The sequence below is a fragment of the Tachysurus vachellii genome, chromosome 17 (assembly GCF_030014155.1).
Source record: "Tachysurus vachellii isolate PV-2020 chromosome 17, HZAU_Pvac_v1, whole genome shotgun sequence".
NCBI classification, from domain to species: domain Eukaryota; kingdom Metazoa; phylum Chordata; class Actinopteri; order Siluriformes; family Bagridae; genus Tachysurus; species Tachysurus vachellii.
In genome coordinates this window covers 19,443,490-19,461,357 of record NC_083476.1, presented here as the reverse complement: position 1 = coordinate 19,461,357, position 17,868 = coordinate 19,443,490, and the positions used below count along the sequence as shown (strand labels likewise).

The following is a 17,868-nucleotide window of genomic DNA, read 5'->3' as shown; positions in this document are numbered from 1 at the left end:
TTTTAATACAGGTTATATATGGATTGTTATGGTAATGTTGAAGCAGAAAAAAAAAAAAAGGAAAAATAATTGATAATTTTGAAGGAATACTGTTGAACACACTGTAACTGTACATACATACCCCGTCGCTTGGTTACTGCAGATTTCCCTTGTTCTCACACTTTTAAAGGGATCATTAAAACAGGGGGACGTTGCAGGCTGCGATGTGACGCATGAGATTACACTTCCACAAGAGGGCGCACCTCTGTCCTCTTCGTGCTTCTGGAGCTTAAATGAGAGCGACTGACCTTAGTCAGTGTCCGGGTGAAATAAACTGTTGAATTTTTGGGTTTTTTTGGCTGCTCTCCTGATTCCGATCGAGCATTTATGAGGTTGTGAAGTGATTTTGGCATGTTAGCTTCTCTCTCTCTCTCTCTCTCTCTTTAAATTCGGCCCCAATCCTTTGAGGCCTGAAAGTGCAATGGCTCAGTCAGCTTGTAATATATAAGCTAAATTAAAGTCGAGTTTGTTGACATCTCTATGTGGCCAGCGATGCCATGAAAACACTTGAGGACATTTACAACACTAGATGTTCGTTAAACGACCGCAAAGACGAGCATTCAAGGGACCGAGAGTCTTGGACGCGTCATTTTCATGGCATTTCCTTGAACATGAGGCAGCTCTCCTTGGCTCATGTGATAAAGTAAAGTAAGCTTCACGAAATGTCTCCGTTGCCATCGGTAAAATTAGAGCGTAGGACTGAAAAAGCTATTCACGTCAAGGAAGATGCAAGGTGGTGGAATTTCTTGATATCGTGATGTCTTGCTTTGGATATTTTTAGACAGAACTGGGTTTTTTGTTATTCACCCACACCTTCAAGCAGCTAATTATAATTATATCAGGTTTTAAATTTGGGTATCTCTTGGGCTCATAGATTTATAATATTTTATTAAAAACATTTTCTATTTGTACAATATACACAAACTTTCTCTATACATCTCAATTAAATGTATACTTGTCTCCTCGCTATTTTCCAAATACATGTTATATATATATATAATGCTTTCTGCCTTTCTGTTTTTCTTAATCTTTTGTTTGTACACATAATTAGAAACGGTGGTTGAGGGAAGATGTTGAGCAGGCAGGAGATGCTCGGCGCTTTGGGATGGATGAGTGTGAAGGTGATGGGAGGTGACAGCAGCGGTACTCGCTGCCTGAAAGAGACCTTCTCACCCCCAAACCTACATATACTGCCCTGACGCCAAGCTGGGAGGGGGGCAGAAGAGGACACACCGTAGGTCTGAGACACAGAGAGGACACAGAGCAGCACATGATGATTAGTTTTGTCTTTGCAGCTGCTAAAAACTCCTCTTTGCATAGCTGGGGTCAAAAGAACTTTGGCTTTTTGAATAGGGATCAAATATCTGACTGAAAATCAGATATTTTTATTCTTCCTATACGAGTATGGATAAAGTATACGCATTACCACCAACACACACACACACACACACACAATCAACTGCCTCCTTTTATCACCCAAATCAGCCATAACTATATTTACTTTTTCATGAACTTACTTCCTTGTTTAGCATTTCGAATCCATTAAACCTGGCAAAATATTATAAGACGACATTTTTTTTTAAACACAACAAGATTCCAGGACAATTCACAGAACCCAGTTGTTATTGTGCTTGTAATAAGAATGAGTCTGGACGTATAAATTAGATCTAAAACTAAAGCGTGATGTATAAGTACGTAACAGGTTCTATAAACAGAAGCGATGATCCCACGGATCCGTACGCGAGATGAGCCGTTCGTCATAAGGCACGCCATGACTGCATGATGTACTGTAGTGTTTAGAGACTCTCCTTAAAAATCAGCTCAAGAAATACTCGCTGTCTTCGACCATCACTATTTCTTCCACATTTTTTGAGCTTCCTGTAGCCCTTCTGTTAAAAAAAAAACAAACAACTTAGCAACTAACCATAGTTCTCAAGTTTCGGTGAAGATCTCCAGGCGATTCTCACCAAACCTGATGGCTAGCACAGACAAAACAAAACAATCTTTCAATCAGGATTAATGATTTTCAAATCATAAGGTTTATTATGGCCAAAGGTAGAAAACTAATTACTTAGAGAAATACTCAACTGGCTTCCCGAATCGTCTGCGATTACTTTTCCTTCCGCATCGTGTCGGCTTCCTGTGCTGCTTTTTTTCCCCTTCCTTAAAACACTTAGTGTTAAAAACAATCATCTCAGATCACCAAACCGTACAGCTTTACTGCAGTGGTTCTCATTGAGAAGATAAACAGACTATACATTCTTTGAGGAATCAAACATCCATCTGAGGATAAAATCCAGGCTGCAGTTTCTGTCTCAGCAAACGTACCGCGCTTAACGCAAAGAACTTTCCATAAACGAGGACGTCTTGCGCGTTCACACCGAGGGACTACCGTGTGCTTACAGTTTATTGATTAAACTGTAACGTGATTGATTATGTGCCGTAAAACCACAACAAAAACTAGTGTGCCTGTTTACGTCCTTGCAAAACGTGAAAAACCGACGGACGGCGCTGACCCTGCTTGTATAAACGCTCGAACGAGACCTCTCTCTATCTTAACCACATTCGTAAACACACACGGTCACGTTCCAGTCATCGTATTAACGCACTGTTAAAAGGACTTTGCTCCATATACAGTGCATCCTTTAGACTTAGGATATTTGCAGATATATCTGAACCTGTGAGTCTTTCCCAATGAGGATTCTAAATATAAGGTGCATTTTTTTTTTTTAGTGGAGCATTTATGTTCATGTTTAAGAGGGAGAGTGAGAAAGAAAATATCACTCAGGGCTCTGTGTCTCCTTGCTGACCTTGGTGTACCTAATGCCCCTCTCAGACAATGTGTGTAGTGTGTAGTGTGTGTGTGTGTGTTGAGGGTTGAGTGTTAGAGCGGGCTGGCTTATGTGTAGGACAGGTGCGAGCCGTTGGAGATCTGAGAAGCGATGCTGGAGCTCCTGCTCATTCCCTGCTCGCTGCGGCCTCCTGCCGATGTTCTCCGTGCCGCCTGAGGGCTGTTCCGTGCCCCGCCGGCGCTGGACCGCTGGCTGCCGCCTGAGCCGTGATGTCCCCAGGGAGGATGTCCGCTGTGTCCCCAGGGCTGCTGGATGGAGCCGCTCTGGCTGGCATGGTGCTGATGGTGATGGTGGAGATGATGGCTCTGCTGGCTGCCCCAGTGTGGCCCCTGTGATCCAGTACTGTGAGGTGAACCCCATGCGCCCGGCCCACCTGGATAACTGTGACTGTGACCGTCAGACGAGGCCAGGTTTGACAGCACCATGTTGTTGAAGCCTAGACGCATGCTTTCTGAGTCGAAGGCTTCGATCTCGCGTGCCTGCCTCTCCAGCAGGCTGCGGATTCTCTCCGAGCGCTCGTTCTGCAACGTCACCATCTCCTCCTCGATCTGAGATATAAATAATAAAAAAATAAAAATTAAAAATAATCGCCTTAATTTTACACCGAAATAATGCTGCGACTTACCTTCTGTTCCAGGAGGGCTCTGCGCAGTGAGACTCTCTGTTCTAGCTCTTTCCTCTCACGATCATGCTGCGCGTCGGTCTGCATCTTGATTTTACTCTGATATGCGTTCAGCAGTTCCAGCTCCTGCTGAAGCTGCATCTTCAGCACCTGACACTCTGCCTCCTGGGCTTCATCCAGTCGTAACTGTAAAAGGGGCAGAAGTCGGGCTTAGACGAGGCGACATCGCTGTGTTCTGCATTCTAAGTCGCTGCTAGCTGTGTCTTATGTAATGTTTTGTAACTCTCCGCTGTGCTATCAGTTGATGCCAAGGTAAATTGTAAGAGTGGTGGCAAGAGATGAAAAGAAATGAACTTAAAGAATACAAGATAAACCACTAATAAATAAATTGTGTGTGTGTGTGTGTTAACTTCCTGCCAATGCCGACCCCTGAACAACAAATATGTGATGAACACAGACCCATCACACACTTCTGTGTTATTAACACTACAGTAAACTACAATTCTGCACCTACAGCTTTACTTACAGCCTGAGTGGAGAGCATGTCATTGATGGAATGATCATATTGCTCAGCGAGAATGGCCAGTTTTCTCGTTTGCTCCTCCTTGAGTCTCTTCAGCACAGCCTTGTGGTCTGACTTGGGCGTAGTCTCGAGCAGGTGGTTTCGCAGGGCCTTGTACTGCCGCGTCTGGATCTTACAGGTGTCCTGAAACTGCTTCTTGATCTGTAGCTCTTTGGACTGAGGCACAAAAGTAGAGAGGGGAGAAACAGAAAGAGAGAGAGAGAGAGAGAGAGAGAACAAGACAGCACAAAAACAACAGCAAGAGAAGGACGTTTAATGAAATACAGAATAAAGAAAAATTTAGTTTGTGTTATCAACTGAAACCGCCAGCTGTTATAAAGTCCCACTAACCTTTAGGCTCTTGGGCTGCTGCCGGACCTCCATGACGTGCTTGCGACGCAGTTCTCTCTCTCTGCGTTTGTTGTATTCCAGCTGGTTAGTGAGCTCGGTCTGGTGCTGCAGGCGGATGAGCTCGGTCCTCATTTTGTGGATGGTGCCCAACTGCCTCACCTCCAGCTCCTGCATGGACTCGTGGTGGCGCAGCAGCATAGCATGTTCCAGGTCCTTCTGGGTCTGACGTTTATTCAACTCCTGTGTTGGAGGAAAGAAATATCGTGAGGGAAGAGTAAAAAATGAGACGTACCTTGTGACGATATCCTGTAATAAATTCTGTATTGCTTTGTAAATAAAAAGAAGTTGTGCCGCTGTTATCAAACCGCTACAGCTTTTTTTTACGGCAGATGCTGACGTACCTCTCGCACGAGGTCCTTCTCTACGTTGTGTTTGGCGAAGAGGATGCGGCGTTTGAAGCGCCGGCACTCGAGCTCTAGGTACTGCCGCTGTCGGCGGAGTAGATTGGCTTCTTCCTCGGCCTGAAAGTGCTGGATGTTCTCCTTCTGCTTGAACAACCATTCTTGCTTCTCCTTCTTGGGTGTGGACTGGTTCTCGTTCAGTTCCTGACGAGCCATGTAAAGACACGGCACTTTATATCGCTTAGAAATATTCTGTATATAACTTTTGCATTAACCCATTTTTATACACTGTTATGGTTAGTGCTTAAAATGTACAAATCCTCTTATGCAGGTTTCAAACCTACTAACAAGGCTGATTTTCATACTAGCTTTCTGGAATCATCCTATTTAGTTTTTTTCATTTCATATACAGTACGTTATAGCAATCACGACGGCAAAAGTACAGATCTCGGTTATGAGATCTTTAAAATCTCCGTGCTGCTCCGGAGACAAATGTAGAATGAAATCGCTTAAAATTCGTACAGGGTTGTTTGGGTCTTCATGCACGGTTTAGTGGAACAGTCTGAATAAGATATGCATGTGTATATAACGTAACTACAAGGACACGCCGTGGTCGCTGCTAACCTCTTTCAGTTGCTCCTTGCGTAGTTTATACTCTCGTTTCTGAGATTCGAGAAAGCTGCTTAGCTCTTTCTTTTGCTGGGCCTGAATGTGCTGTTGGAACTTCTTCTCATCGTTGGCGAATGACTTGGCCTTTAAAACGCAAAAATCACACAACACATCTGTGCTCAGTTATATTTGCAGTAGGAATGTGAAGAAACTGATCGGAGTTGATGCACGCTTACATCTTTCTCCATGGCTGCTTGGTGCTTTTTGACCAGTTTCTCGATCTCGGCTGCGAAACTATTCCGCTGAGTCTCCAGCTCCTTGTCCAGCTTCAGTCTGTGCTCATCCATCTCAGCCTTAAGCTTGTTCTCCAGAGCCATCAAGTGCTTCTGGTGCTGCCTTCTCATGCGCTTATAGCCAGACATCTGCTCTCTCAGCTCTGAATCCTGTTCGTGTTCTTGCATCTGCCTTGTTACCTAGAAAGCAAAGACCAAGTGAGCTACGCCCTGTACAAATATCCCATCCTCCCTGTCTTTTTTTTTCTCCTGTTCTTATAACCAAGAAGCTCCTTATTATATAATAATGAAATAATATGCTCTATTGAGAGGAGAAGAAAAAAAAAACCTCTCCCAGCATGACTGAACAAGGGAGCAGTGACTCACCAGTGAGGCTGTACGGATGGTGGCAAAGTGCTCGCGGTTACGGTGGTATTTGCGTGGGGGTGGCTGTGCTGGAGCAGCCTGGGGCTCGGAGGGATGACTGCGTGCCTCCGGGTCATCTCGATAAACCTCTTCCTCTTCCTGTCAACACCAACAAAGGTGAGATGAATGATGAGCCCTACCATCTGAAATTGACTACATGAGTAATATATCAGTTCCCAAAAACTTTTAAGCGATGCGTGTCGCTGTTATTTGAGATAAAAAAATAACCGGTTTTAACGCTTAAGGTTAACGATAATGCGTAATGAAGTGAACCTACAGGTTTGAGGTGTATAACAGAGCTGTTGGACATGACGGTGTGGTCTCCTTCCATCAAGTCCAGTTCACTCTTATCATCTGCAGCATCAGGAAGGCTGTTGACAGAGCTGCTCTGAGAGCTGGCACTGATGGACATGCTGGGGATGGACTGGTTACTTCCTACACTGTTCACTGTGCCTGTACGCCCAGCCCCATGCTCAGGCTCCTACACACACACACACACACACACTTTGTGAGATCCTAAGGTCTAAGCACCATTTCATGACACCACAGAGCAATACTTGAGTGCACTAGTCTGACCTCTTCTCCCTCCGGGGCTTCAGTAGCTGGCCCATTATGGGCCTCCTGAAAGAGGATCTTCTTCATCTTGCGGTATTGCAAGTTATCCAGCTCACGGACTGCGTCCTTGGTTCGCATGATCAGGTCGATCAGGACAGTTTCTGGTCTCTCTCGTTTAACAAACGCATGCTGTGTGCAAAGCAAGGTAAGTTAAACTCAGGTACTCATTTATTTATTTAGTAATTAAATGTTATTCCCTCTACACCTAAGACCACTGACCAATCCAGATGATCCTACAGAGCTGATCTTGTTAATTAAGTACACTGACTATGTTGATTGTTTGGAGTTTGAACTAAATTTTTTATAGTAACAGTATTTGTGTTCATCGAATAAAGGCCACAATAAGTGAAAGAAAAGAAAGAAACATTTGTAAAATGTTTGAATAAAGTCACGGCTGACAAATTAAAGACAGGGTGCGACTCACTTTTGTTCCTGTTTGTACAGGGAAATGAAGCAAAAAAAAAAGGTAATACAACGTTGTCTCAAATGTTGATATTGATATTAAAACGCTATGTTGTTCTGTTATTAAGTCAGTCATGACTGATTTAATTGGTTGTCCCTTGAAATGAACCGTCCATGAATAATAATAATAATAATAATGCACAGATCCGATAGCTGGGGTCTTTACTGATTTCTGTATACTGTATTTAAACAAACGGATCGGTGCGTCCCGAGTCATAGACGATTTCCCTTCCGAAGGCGAAATAACTAAATCGCTCATAAATAAAATGTTCGGTGACTTAACATTTAGCTCAAAATCAACTTTGTACAACTAGAAGAACAACGTTAAAGCAAATTAGTTTCAAATTCTACTAATAGTGGTCACCTGTAGCAGGTCCTCTGATTGGGGTCTATCTTGGGGGATTTTCTGAAGGCAAGAATCGACAAAATTTCTAAAGTAATCCGTCCTAGAAAACAGAAAACAGAATATAATACGCACTATAATTGTGTTCAGGATCAAATTTTGATATTGAACAAGCATGTTTTTTGTGCACCGGAGACTCACCATTCTATAGACTGCAGTGCTGGGCTCTCATTCTGCGCTATATGGTATAAGGCACTCATTGCATTCATATTGAACAGAGGAGGCTTCCTTTCAGCTGGAAGAGACACAGAGAAGATCGAGGATTTCACTCTAAACTCAGCTTAGCTGCATAATGTATGTAACTAGGAGCAATCTTACCTAGTTCTATACAGGTGATCCCGAGGGACCAGATGTCTACTTTCCCGTCATACTGCCCCTCATCCATAGCCAGGATCACCTCTGGAGCCATCCTGAAAGGAGAAAGGAAGACAACGGAAATGGTGCATGCAGATAGCGATGGTGTAATTTTACAGCCGTTATGCACTGTGCTCACCAATATGGCGTCCCAACAAAGGAATTGGCCGGAGAAGCGATGGAGGCAGAACCGAAATCTGCCAGTTTGACCTGGCCGGGTTCAGTCAGCAGGATGTTCCCAGCTTTGATATCCCTGAGAAGTGCAAGAGAAGTGTGTAAGGAATCATTTTTAGTGGGAAGCTATACGACAACCTGGTGGCAGACAGATTTATTTATTTATACTTTGGGAGGAACGCAGTTTTATACTCAATACAATTGTATTTTTATCTGTGTTAGAGTTTCAATCGTTAGTATGGGAGCGGCTGCAGGACGTCAAGGATCGCCACGAACAAGAAGTGTCTACGTGACTGCGATTCCCATTTAAAGTGACCATTTGGTTGATGATAATTGTAATAATACCAAGACAAGATGTACGTGACCATGGTTAACATTTAAAGACATCTGGCTAGATAACAACGTGAATCCCAGCCATTTGGGAGACACTCAGTTCTTATGCTCAATACACATTCAAAGCAGAACCTCATTTAATCTACAAAAAGGGAAAAGCAGGATTTGTCCGGGGTTCTGACTGACTCCGACGAAACCAAGGTACTTCATGTATTTTGTCACTGCTATGCTGGAATAAACTACTTGTTCTTCCTTAAGATCTTCACCCTCACACGCATTTTTTTTTTATTTCTTACACTGTCCAATCCGAGTTACGCGGTCGTGTTGTGTTACGTCGCTAACGTTCACCTACCTGTGAATCATGTTATGAGAGTGAAGGTAGGCGAGCCCCTGCAAAGCACCGTGGGTGATAGCTGCGATCTCGATTTCCTGAAGGGGCTTTTTGTGAACTGCAAAATACAAACGGAAAATGGAAAACTGAATATTGCCTATTATGGAAAACTAGTACTAAGAATCGTATTGACGTTATAACTAGGGTTGCAAAGGGGCGGAAAGTTTCCGGTAAATTTCCGGAAGCTTTCCACGGGAACCTAATCTGGGGAATTTTGGAAATATTTCAAATTGGAAACTTTACGGGAATTTATGGGAATTTACAGTAATTGATGATAATTATTTGGAAATACAGGGAAATCTATATAAACTATATCATAAATAAACATTTTGTTTGGTCGTAAGCAGACATGCATGCAAAGGTAATACAAATTTTAAAAATGACGTCTTGACTGATTTAATTGTAAGTAGAACTTTAATTGATTCTTTCATTGAGTAACACAAAAGCATAATAAACATTATTATGCTTGTAATAAACATAATAAACTTAATAATTGTAATAAACATATTTCCCTATGATTGCTGTAAAATAAAAGCATCCCCCACACGTGACCTTTTAAAAAAGTCCCAATCGAAATGTAAAATGAAGAATTTTTTTCTGAAGCTTATTAGGTTTCTGGTTTCTGCATTTTTCCTCTCAATCCTTTCAGGTCCCAATGGCTTCTTCCTGGACCTCATCAACATCCTCCATGTCCAATGGAGGTGAATCCCATAAATCACTTAAGGTGGGATTCACCTCCATTGGACATGGAGGATGTTGACGAGGTGGGCTAATAAGGAATAAGGATGTAGGATGTAGAATAAGGATGTAGGATGTAGGATGTAGAATAAGGATGTAGGATGTAGAATAAGGATGTAGGATGTAGAATAATGTAATGCAGAATAAGGGATTAATATGTGCTTAATAAGTACTAATAAACAGCCAATATTCTATTAATATTCATGCTAATATGCAACTAGTTAAATGACCTTAAAATAAAGTGTTACTGTGCATGTTATGGAAGAATGTAAGTACATGCAGGGGGTTTGGCCTCAATGGCCTTCCAGTAAGCAGTGTGCTGTGTGCAAGTGACCGAGGAACGCAGGGTACAAATTCAACTTAAATTGCATTAAATCTTGTTGTTTTAAACAAAATTATGCTGCAAGATTTTTTTTTTAACTACATTTATGCTCCTTGTTATAGGCAACTCTGCATTTTTAAAAAATTCCCAGTTTATTTCCATATATTCCCGTTAATTCCCATGGAAAGTTTCCAGCCTTGAAAATTCCCGGAATTTTGCAACCCTAGTTATAACGCCTGTGAATAGAGCTAAGGGATAAGACGATGAAAAAGTTTTCAAATATCTCAAAGAAATGATCTTGATCTTGAGGTTGATTTGACAGAAAAATGTGAAAACTCGCAAGTATGGTGAGTGGTGGAGGAATTGCTGCAAATCCATTCTTCGCGTTTTTTTTTCCCGGTCAAACCTTTTTACAGGAACGGCTTACCTTCGAGGAGGTCGGAAGCTGAACCCAAACAGTACTCCATCACAAGCTGAAAAAGGGATCGAGAACAAACGGGTTTAGAGATAAAGTCGGATAAACGAGGATGCCTACGTTTGGAGACGGAGCGTTTACCCATGCTGTGTGTTCTCGGAGGTAGCATCCTTTATACTCGATGCTGTTCGGATGCTGTATTCTCTGGAGGAATTTTACTTCTTTAATGATATCCTGCCATTTCTGATGGAAAATAAAGTGGAAAACAAGTAAAAGCAGTGCGGTTAGCCACTCAGATATATGTTATAAGAGAGAAAAAGCCTGCTTATATGGAGCTATGCATGACCTCATCGCTTTACTCAGACGTATATCTGAGTGCAGCTAAACACAGGAAATGAATTCAGTCCTTCATTGCAGTGTAGTCACCGCACCCAGCGACTGAGATATCTTCTATCCTCGGATACGTTCGGCATTCAGAGTAAAATACGAGATATTTCTTTAGAATAAAACGAAAGAGAAGCCGTTCTTTTACCTGGTCCTTAGTTTATAACGAGATTATTATATTTTTCCGAGGACAGCGCGAGGCTTCGAGGCACTGCATTAAATCAGAATGAAGACTAAGCTCAAAATGATTCACCTCATTGGATTGCTTTCCGCTGTAGGACATCTTTTTAATGGCCACCACCTCTGCGGTCCGCACATCACGTGCCTGGAGACAGACGCGTAAAAAAAAGAAATAAATCAGACGACTAGTAATGTTTGCATTATAATGCAAAAAATATATTATTATTACTATTATTAGGATTATTAATATAACCCTGAATAACCGTCTGTCATGCAAAATCGTAAATCTGTCAGCTTTCAAGTCAATTGCTGACCTTAATTAAGGTAATTAAGTGCAAAATGTAATATAATCCAGTGTTGATGCATCCGCAGACTTCAGAATAACTAAAAGCGGTGGAAACGGTACGACGGCGATGTAAGATTTTTGTGCTACTTACAAAATATACGGCTCCGAAGCTGCCATGTCCGATCTCACGCAGGTCGATGAAGAGCTTCTCAGGGTCTTCTTTAAAGAACAGCTCTGCGATCTCGGGGTCCTTGAGGTTCCCTGCCCTGCTGGTGGAGGGCATGCTGCGCTCGCAGGGGACTATCTGGCGGTGCGACTGCGACGCGCAAGCCCTCGATGATGACTCATCTGCCAGAGGATGGCAGCGTGTGCATAGGGACCTGTGAAACAAATAGACTTGTTAATTAAACACATGTTCTTAATCAGCGTGACTTCATGAAGTGGTTATCCTTAAAAATACAGAGAAACGGGACACAATCCTACACCGGTGCGACAATCTATTATCGACACTTATTGAGCTCTAGGTGTTGAAAAAGACCTAAGAAAATCCTAGCAAATTATTCTAATCATTTGACGGAGAACCGCAAAAATAAAAGAGAGTACTCTCTCTATAGGAAAATCTTTAGTACTTTGTGGAAGACTGGACATGCCGTGATCCCTATAATCCTCTACACCTTGCGTAATGACCACAGAATTAGTCCAGGTGACGTGTATAAGTACGTTGACCGGGTCGTGTCCGGAGTTCGGCACAGCAGATCGCCTTTAAATCGCTCTGACGCTGTTTCCTGTGTAATTAAAGAGTGTGTATAGTGCATACGGTTGTATGAAATAATAACGAGACATTCATTAAAAGAAGACTTTTCTGTTGCCTAAATGGAGCCATCTGTGAAATTGTGATGAACCGTAGTAGTGAGTTAGCAGTCCGTTCGACCGAGCCAGCTTATTACGGCAGCAGGCATGTGACACAGGCGTGCCGTCTGTTCTTGTTCGTTATGCGGCTTTAAACGCTCGGCTGATGCTGACAGGACTCTCCTCTACGCGCTGAGTGCAGGACAAATGCAGCAGTTTTTGCGGTTTATGATTACCAACATAACTACAAAGCAACTCCATGGTCTCGTTCTGTTCATGTTACACTTCAGCCTTTATATCTTCTGTGTGCAAATAACAGCAAGAGTTGAAGAGTGCTCCTGGTATTAATAATGAATATGTGTGTGTGTGTGTGTGTGTGTGTGTGTGTGGCCCTAAAAGCATTTTCAGTGAGACATGTGAGTAGCTAGAGTCACAAGACAGAGAGAGTGACTACCAAAAAAAACAAAAAACACACAGTCCCAAACCTTCATCTGCTCTGTTAGACACAGGAACACAACGAAGACCGCTTACGGAAATTTGTTGACACAAATCCATTAAGTAATACGAGGTCGACGCCTCGTTTGCTTAACAACGAAAGAAACGAACGTTTTCTTTCTCCTTTTTTTTTAAAAAACTGACTGCTTTCAACAAAATCTTAAGGTATCCAAACGTCACTGCGATCCAAAAATATTGAGGATATCGGGCAGTTTAGCCAACTTTGGAGCTTTGGAACAAGACAGCAACTATTGTACGATTCGCAGGTAGCTGCTGTTACTTAGCGACATGAGGCTGCCATCCATTTTGGTTCACATCAAAATCAATCCCAAAATGATTTTCATTGATTCACTTGAGTCAGACTCAAAGCTTTAGAGTCGAATCTACACACACACACACACACACACAATGATTCAACTCACATACACACATGACAGTTAAAACCATTTCTGAGGGAGCTTTTTGCTATTTAGAATTTTAGTTTTGGGCAGAGTCAAACAAATCACTGCTTGAAATGCAGGTATGACGTATATCTGCAAAAATATGTACAGAATACTGTCACGTTGTCTCATTTATTCTGACATGGGTATTTGGAAATATACTTTAGAAAAGAGATTAGCTGAAAAATGTCAGTAATGTTGTATTGCACTTAGTGACCTGCATCTCGATTAATGGTGCAACAGTCAGTCGTGTTTTGTTTCTTACTTGTACGAATAGTTCGGTGGATATTTAGAACAATATAAAAATGATCGGTCAGACGCTCTACGCACCACAGTAGATCCTGGGAGTAGAGATTTGATTAACAGTTAATAATCAACCCTAACTGCATTACGTTGTGTATATAAAAGAAAATAACTGGATTATCGATCATTTTTCTAACAAATTTCTAAAAAGGTTCTGTGGACGAAGGAGTTCCTGCGTGTAATCTTTCTTGAACCTGTAGAACTGGCAGTCAAAGCTTTAAATACACAATAAATACACAAAAAATCCCAGCAATGTAAAAAAAAAAAAAGCAGTAAATAAAACCTCTCGTGAAATCAAAAGGCGTCGGCGTGTCGTTTGGAGTTCAGGTTAATCGCTCTGCATTCTTTTACAACCCGAGGAGGCATCTCAGTAATCTGTGGTATTCGTTCCGATCATACACATACGATCTGTATACAGTACGTTCACACATCTAGGACTTTCTGCCCAATTCCTGCTTTCTCTCTTTTACGCCGTTCGATCCACTCGTTTATCCTTCCAGGTCTTTTCGCTGTCACGCTACAGCTTAGCATCACAACAACAATTAAGGAAATTTAGAAACAAAGCTTAGTGATCAAGACGTAAGAACGGAAAAAAGCTACATAATTGGCATTCTTACTGCGACGATGAACAGATTGCGAGCCTTATGACTTTGAAATCTCAATCATCATTCTGCGATGAAAAAATGCTTTTGTACTTTTGGTAAAGCGGAAAAGTAAAGCACTGGGTCCGTTTGCTCTGAAGAGATTCCAACGTGATCGCGTCGACAAAATATTAGTCTTTATGATATAATAAACAAATAAGAGTGTAGGAGGAAGCCAGATAACCGTTCTTAGTTATGATTTGATTCCTGATTGAACAAACCAAACAGTGGCTTGGTGACGTAGCTAAGTATGGAGAACAATCAAACATTTAAGGACAGGCCTGTTACTTCTAAGAGTCGTTCTCTCACTCAATCCGACGAAGCGACAAATCTCGTCTTTGACGAGCTGAAAATTGGTTATTTTTTGTGCCGCCAGTTGAAAACTAGCCACCAAGACTTTATCAAGGTTTATCGATAATCGTCATTTAGTCTAGGAGGTCAGGACGTCTCGCTATAGTACACAAAAGGTAAAGAGTATTGAAATTAAAAGCTCCATATGGACCAGATAAAATCCAAAATTTAGGTAGTTTCCGATATCACAGACGCTTTGTCCAGACTTTATTTCCATTGTGTCGAAGTTTTTTGGCTTTTAGCATTTAAACGGTGTCTCGATACCATCTAGATAGATCAGCAAATATAAAGACATCATAATGGATCATAAAGGTTGAGGAGCCACTCGATGTGTCCTGCCCAGACTTCCTTTTTTCAGTGGAAATTATATAAACACATCGAATAATGCTGTTTCAAAGCACAAAAAACGTCTGTAAATTCATTTTCTATGCAGAAGTTTACCAAACGCTTCTCGTACACTTTGTGATTACGGCTTTCCTGCGCTTTCGAATCGTTGTGGAACTTGTGGTTCGCTCCAAAACTGAAATAAGACCCGGCGTCTCTTCTCTACTCCGGCACCTCTTTCACAACGTAGCGTCCGAGCCGTCAGAGAAGCGCGAGCATACGTACGTACGTACGACCGAGTGATGCAAACGTCTGCGTTCGTAGAAAATAAAACCCACTAACAACTCGCTCCTGTGTTTGTTTTCATTTTCAGACACGAGCTTAATCAGACGTATTACTGACATCTCTGTGATAAACAAATCCAATCCAAATACGAAAGAACTCTGCAGGTCGTTTAAGAAGTTGTCGGGCAGAACATTTAAATCAGACCTGCCGACATCGGTCTAGATATGAATCATGAAAACAAATAAAAAAATAAAAACAGCTATTGTGATTTCAGGGGCTCTTTAAAGACTTAATCTTTATGTTTATGTTCTGGATATCTTGTTTAAGGTTGAGATTAGTCATGTTTTTAATTAGATCTCTAATAATTAAGGAGGTAGATTGGACTTTGATCTTTCTCGAGCCCATCCTGTTCACGAAGCTCCGCCCTTAGGATGTCTCATATCCTGTGAGTCGTGTGCTGTTTAAAACGTCTGACCAGAGTTCTGGACCTGTTTTCTCATCCGCTTGTGATGAAGCTTCAGATTAAAGCGCTAGTTCTGAATAGGTTTTACAAAAACAAACAAACAAACAAACAAACAAACAAAAAACAACAACAAAACCACTACTGCACCTTTAAATGTCTGGACAATATGCATTCCTGCTTATGAAGGTTAATTGAAGACTAAAATCTGATATGTGTGACGTGTTGTAGAGATTCATAGTGAATAATAGTGAATAATAGTGAATAACTGTGAGTGATAGTGATGCTGAAAACCTGGCAAGGCGCTTCAGTAAAAACAGAGACGAGGAACGCGGCGCCTGCTCAATGTTAAAGCCTTGCGCTTACGTCAAACTGCGCTTGGTTGTTATTAAAGCGTAACGACGCGTTATAAGGCTTCATAGCGGCGGAATTTCACGATCCGGCTCTTTTCTTTCGGACACAAACATGACAGGCTTCGAATGCGACAGAAAGCGCGTCCAAGTGCCAGAGAAACAAGCAGGGAGCGTCTGAGCAACACAAACACTTTACTGACATGTTCGCTTGTTTATTCGTGTCAGAGGATTTCTAAATAATAATAATAATAATAATAATAATAATAATAATAATAATAATAATGAAATAAATAGCGAACATGTAGATTTTTATTCCGGATTAACAGTCACAGTCACAGCACATCTTTGTCCCGTGTGAACACCTTTTACACACGGTTTATCCTTAACCGAGCACAGAGAACTAGTTAACTATACAACTAACAAACGGACACAACTATAACTAGCAGCCTTCAGATACTAAATCACAAACATCACGTCACGTCATTTTATTTCTCTCATCGTCTCATTTCACCTCATCGAGGATTAAAAGTCCTCGAACTGACCTTGTAGCGTTTATTTAATCCGATCTAAAAAAAAAAAAATAATCACCACACGACTAGTTAAGGATAGTTAACTCCGGTGTCGGAGGTTTACGGCTACATAAAGTTAGCAGCAACGATTTACCTCAGAGGCGTCTGCATGCTAGCTTTAGCGTTAGCACGCTAGCGTTAGCATGCTAGCTAACTGTTTTCAGATGACAAGCGACAACGAATCACAGAGAAATTATTCAGAATGTCGAGAAGCGTATGTTTGGAGGACATCTTACCCGTCAGACAGGCCAGTTTTGACAGAAAAACAGGATTCGGTGAGGGAAATTGTTGTGTTAGCTCGGTTTGCTAACTCGGCTAGCTTCAGACGCAGTTATCCTGGGAAGAGCAGGCAGCAAACAACCGGCCTGTGAAGCCACAGAGGACCGAAGCACAGATTTGACACAACCGTGGACGGGTTTGTTATTCCTTCAGTGCCATCATTAATCCTCGTCTCGCTGCCAAGTCGTCTAACTAACAGTGTCCGTAAACGTTAGTGTGTTGACCTGCGTGATGACTGCTTAAGATAATATAACACTAATATATATAGATATATATAAAAAAAAAAAAAAAAAAACCCAGTGGATCCTAATAGCTCTAAAGCTAACGTTAACGTTAACTCCCCACTCCCAAGTCACGTCCAAAAAGATGGCGGATGGTATTGTTTTTTTTTTTTTTTACATCCTCCTCCCCTCAGTGACAAAACACCAGTAAAATCCAAGCACGCTTCCTAACCACACAAAACAGCTCTGTCATGACCCGAGAACACGAAAGACACTTTAAAACTATAAAAGTTCTACATGCATGAGAAATATATCTCAAGCTTTCAGTGACCAGGCACTGATTTTTCTCCACACTTTCTGGTTGCTGGTTCGCTGCCAGCCACTAGGCGGCGCCCAAAACAACAACAACAACAACAAGAAAACAGCAGGCAAAATAAATCACGACGGTGCATGATGTGATGGGAAAATAAATCAAATCAAATCAAATCAAATCTTTATTTGTCACATACACATACATAGAGAGTACGACATGCAGTGAAATGCTTTTTGCATCTGTCCGGTATTCAAACATAAGAAATGCAATTTGGGATAAAAAAAAAAAATACCCAAAAGGAGGTAGATCAATAAAAAAAGTATAAACTATATAAAAATAAAAACTATATAAAATATGAAAATATAAGTGAAAAATAATGTATATACATTTACATGAATATACATAAATGCATATGGTTTTATTTAATTATTGTCCTTAAAGTGTCCATGTGCAGTATGGTGTGTATAAAGTATATAAAATGGTACAGTGCTGTGTAAGTGTAGAGTTAAAGGTGGGGTGTACGATGTTTGAGAAACGCTTCAGAAAGCTGAGTCGGGCCGACAAACAAAACAAACGTGTAGCCAATGAGCAGAAAGGGGCGTGTGTTGTCAATATGGGCGGAGAAAGTGTTCAGTGCGCATGTGTGACATTAGCAGAAAGCGGTTGAAACATTGACATGGCAGATAAAAACAAAAAGCGAAAAAAGGCTTACGATAAGGCAAGAAGCAGGATCCGTGTTAATATAGGATCAGCTTTCCAGCGCTGGAGAGAACTGAAGGAGCGGGAAGGCCTAC

At 41.5% G+C, this 17,868-nt stretch overlaps 1 protein-coding gene across 1 annotated transcript; it reads right to left on the bottom strand.

Moving 5' to 3' along the window:
* Nucleotides 1-161: 161 nt before the first annotated feature.
* taok1b (TAO kinase 1b) lies at nt 162-17,049 on the bottom strand. Its single transcript, XM_060891086.1, has 20 exons — nt 16,498-17,049; nt 11,343-11,571; nt 10,979-11,050; nt 10,483-10,584; nt 10,354-10,399; nt 8,828-8,924; nt 8,108-8,221; nt 7,933-8,024; nt 7,756-7,849; nt 7,576-7,657; nt 6,711-6,878; nt 6,412-6,615; nt 6,096-6,233; nt 5,673-5,909; nt 5,452-5,580; nt 4,828-5,031; nt 4,427-4,666; nt 4,040-4,252; nt 3,517-3,699; nt 162-3,439 (listed from the first exon to the last, which is right to left on the bottom strand). Exons 2-20 carry the CDS (start codon nt 11,472-11,474, stop codon nt 2,939-2,941), a joined length of 3,048 nt encoding a protein of 1,015 aa, XP_060747069.1. The 5' UTR covers nt 11,475-11,571; nt 16,498-17,049; the 3' UTR covers nt 162-2,938.
* Between the last annotated feature and the right edge of the window lie 819 nt (nt 17,050-17,868).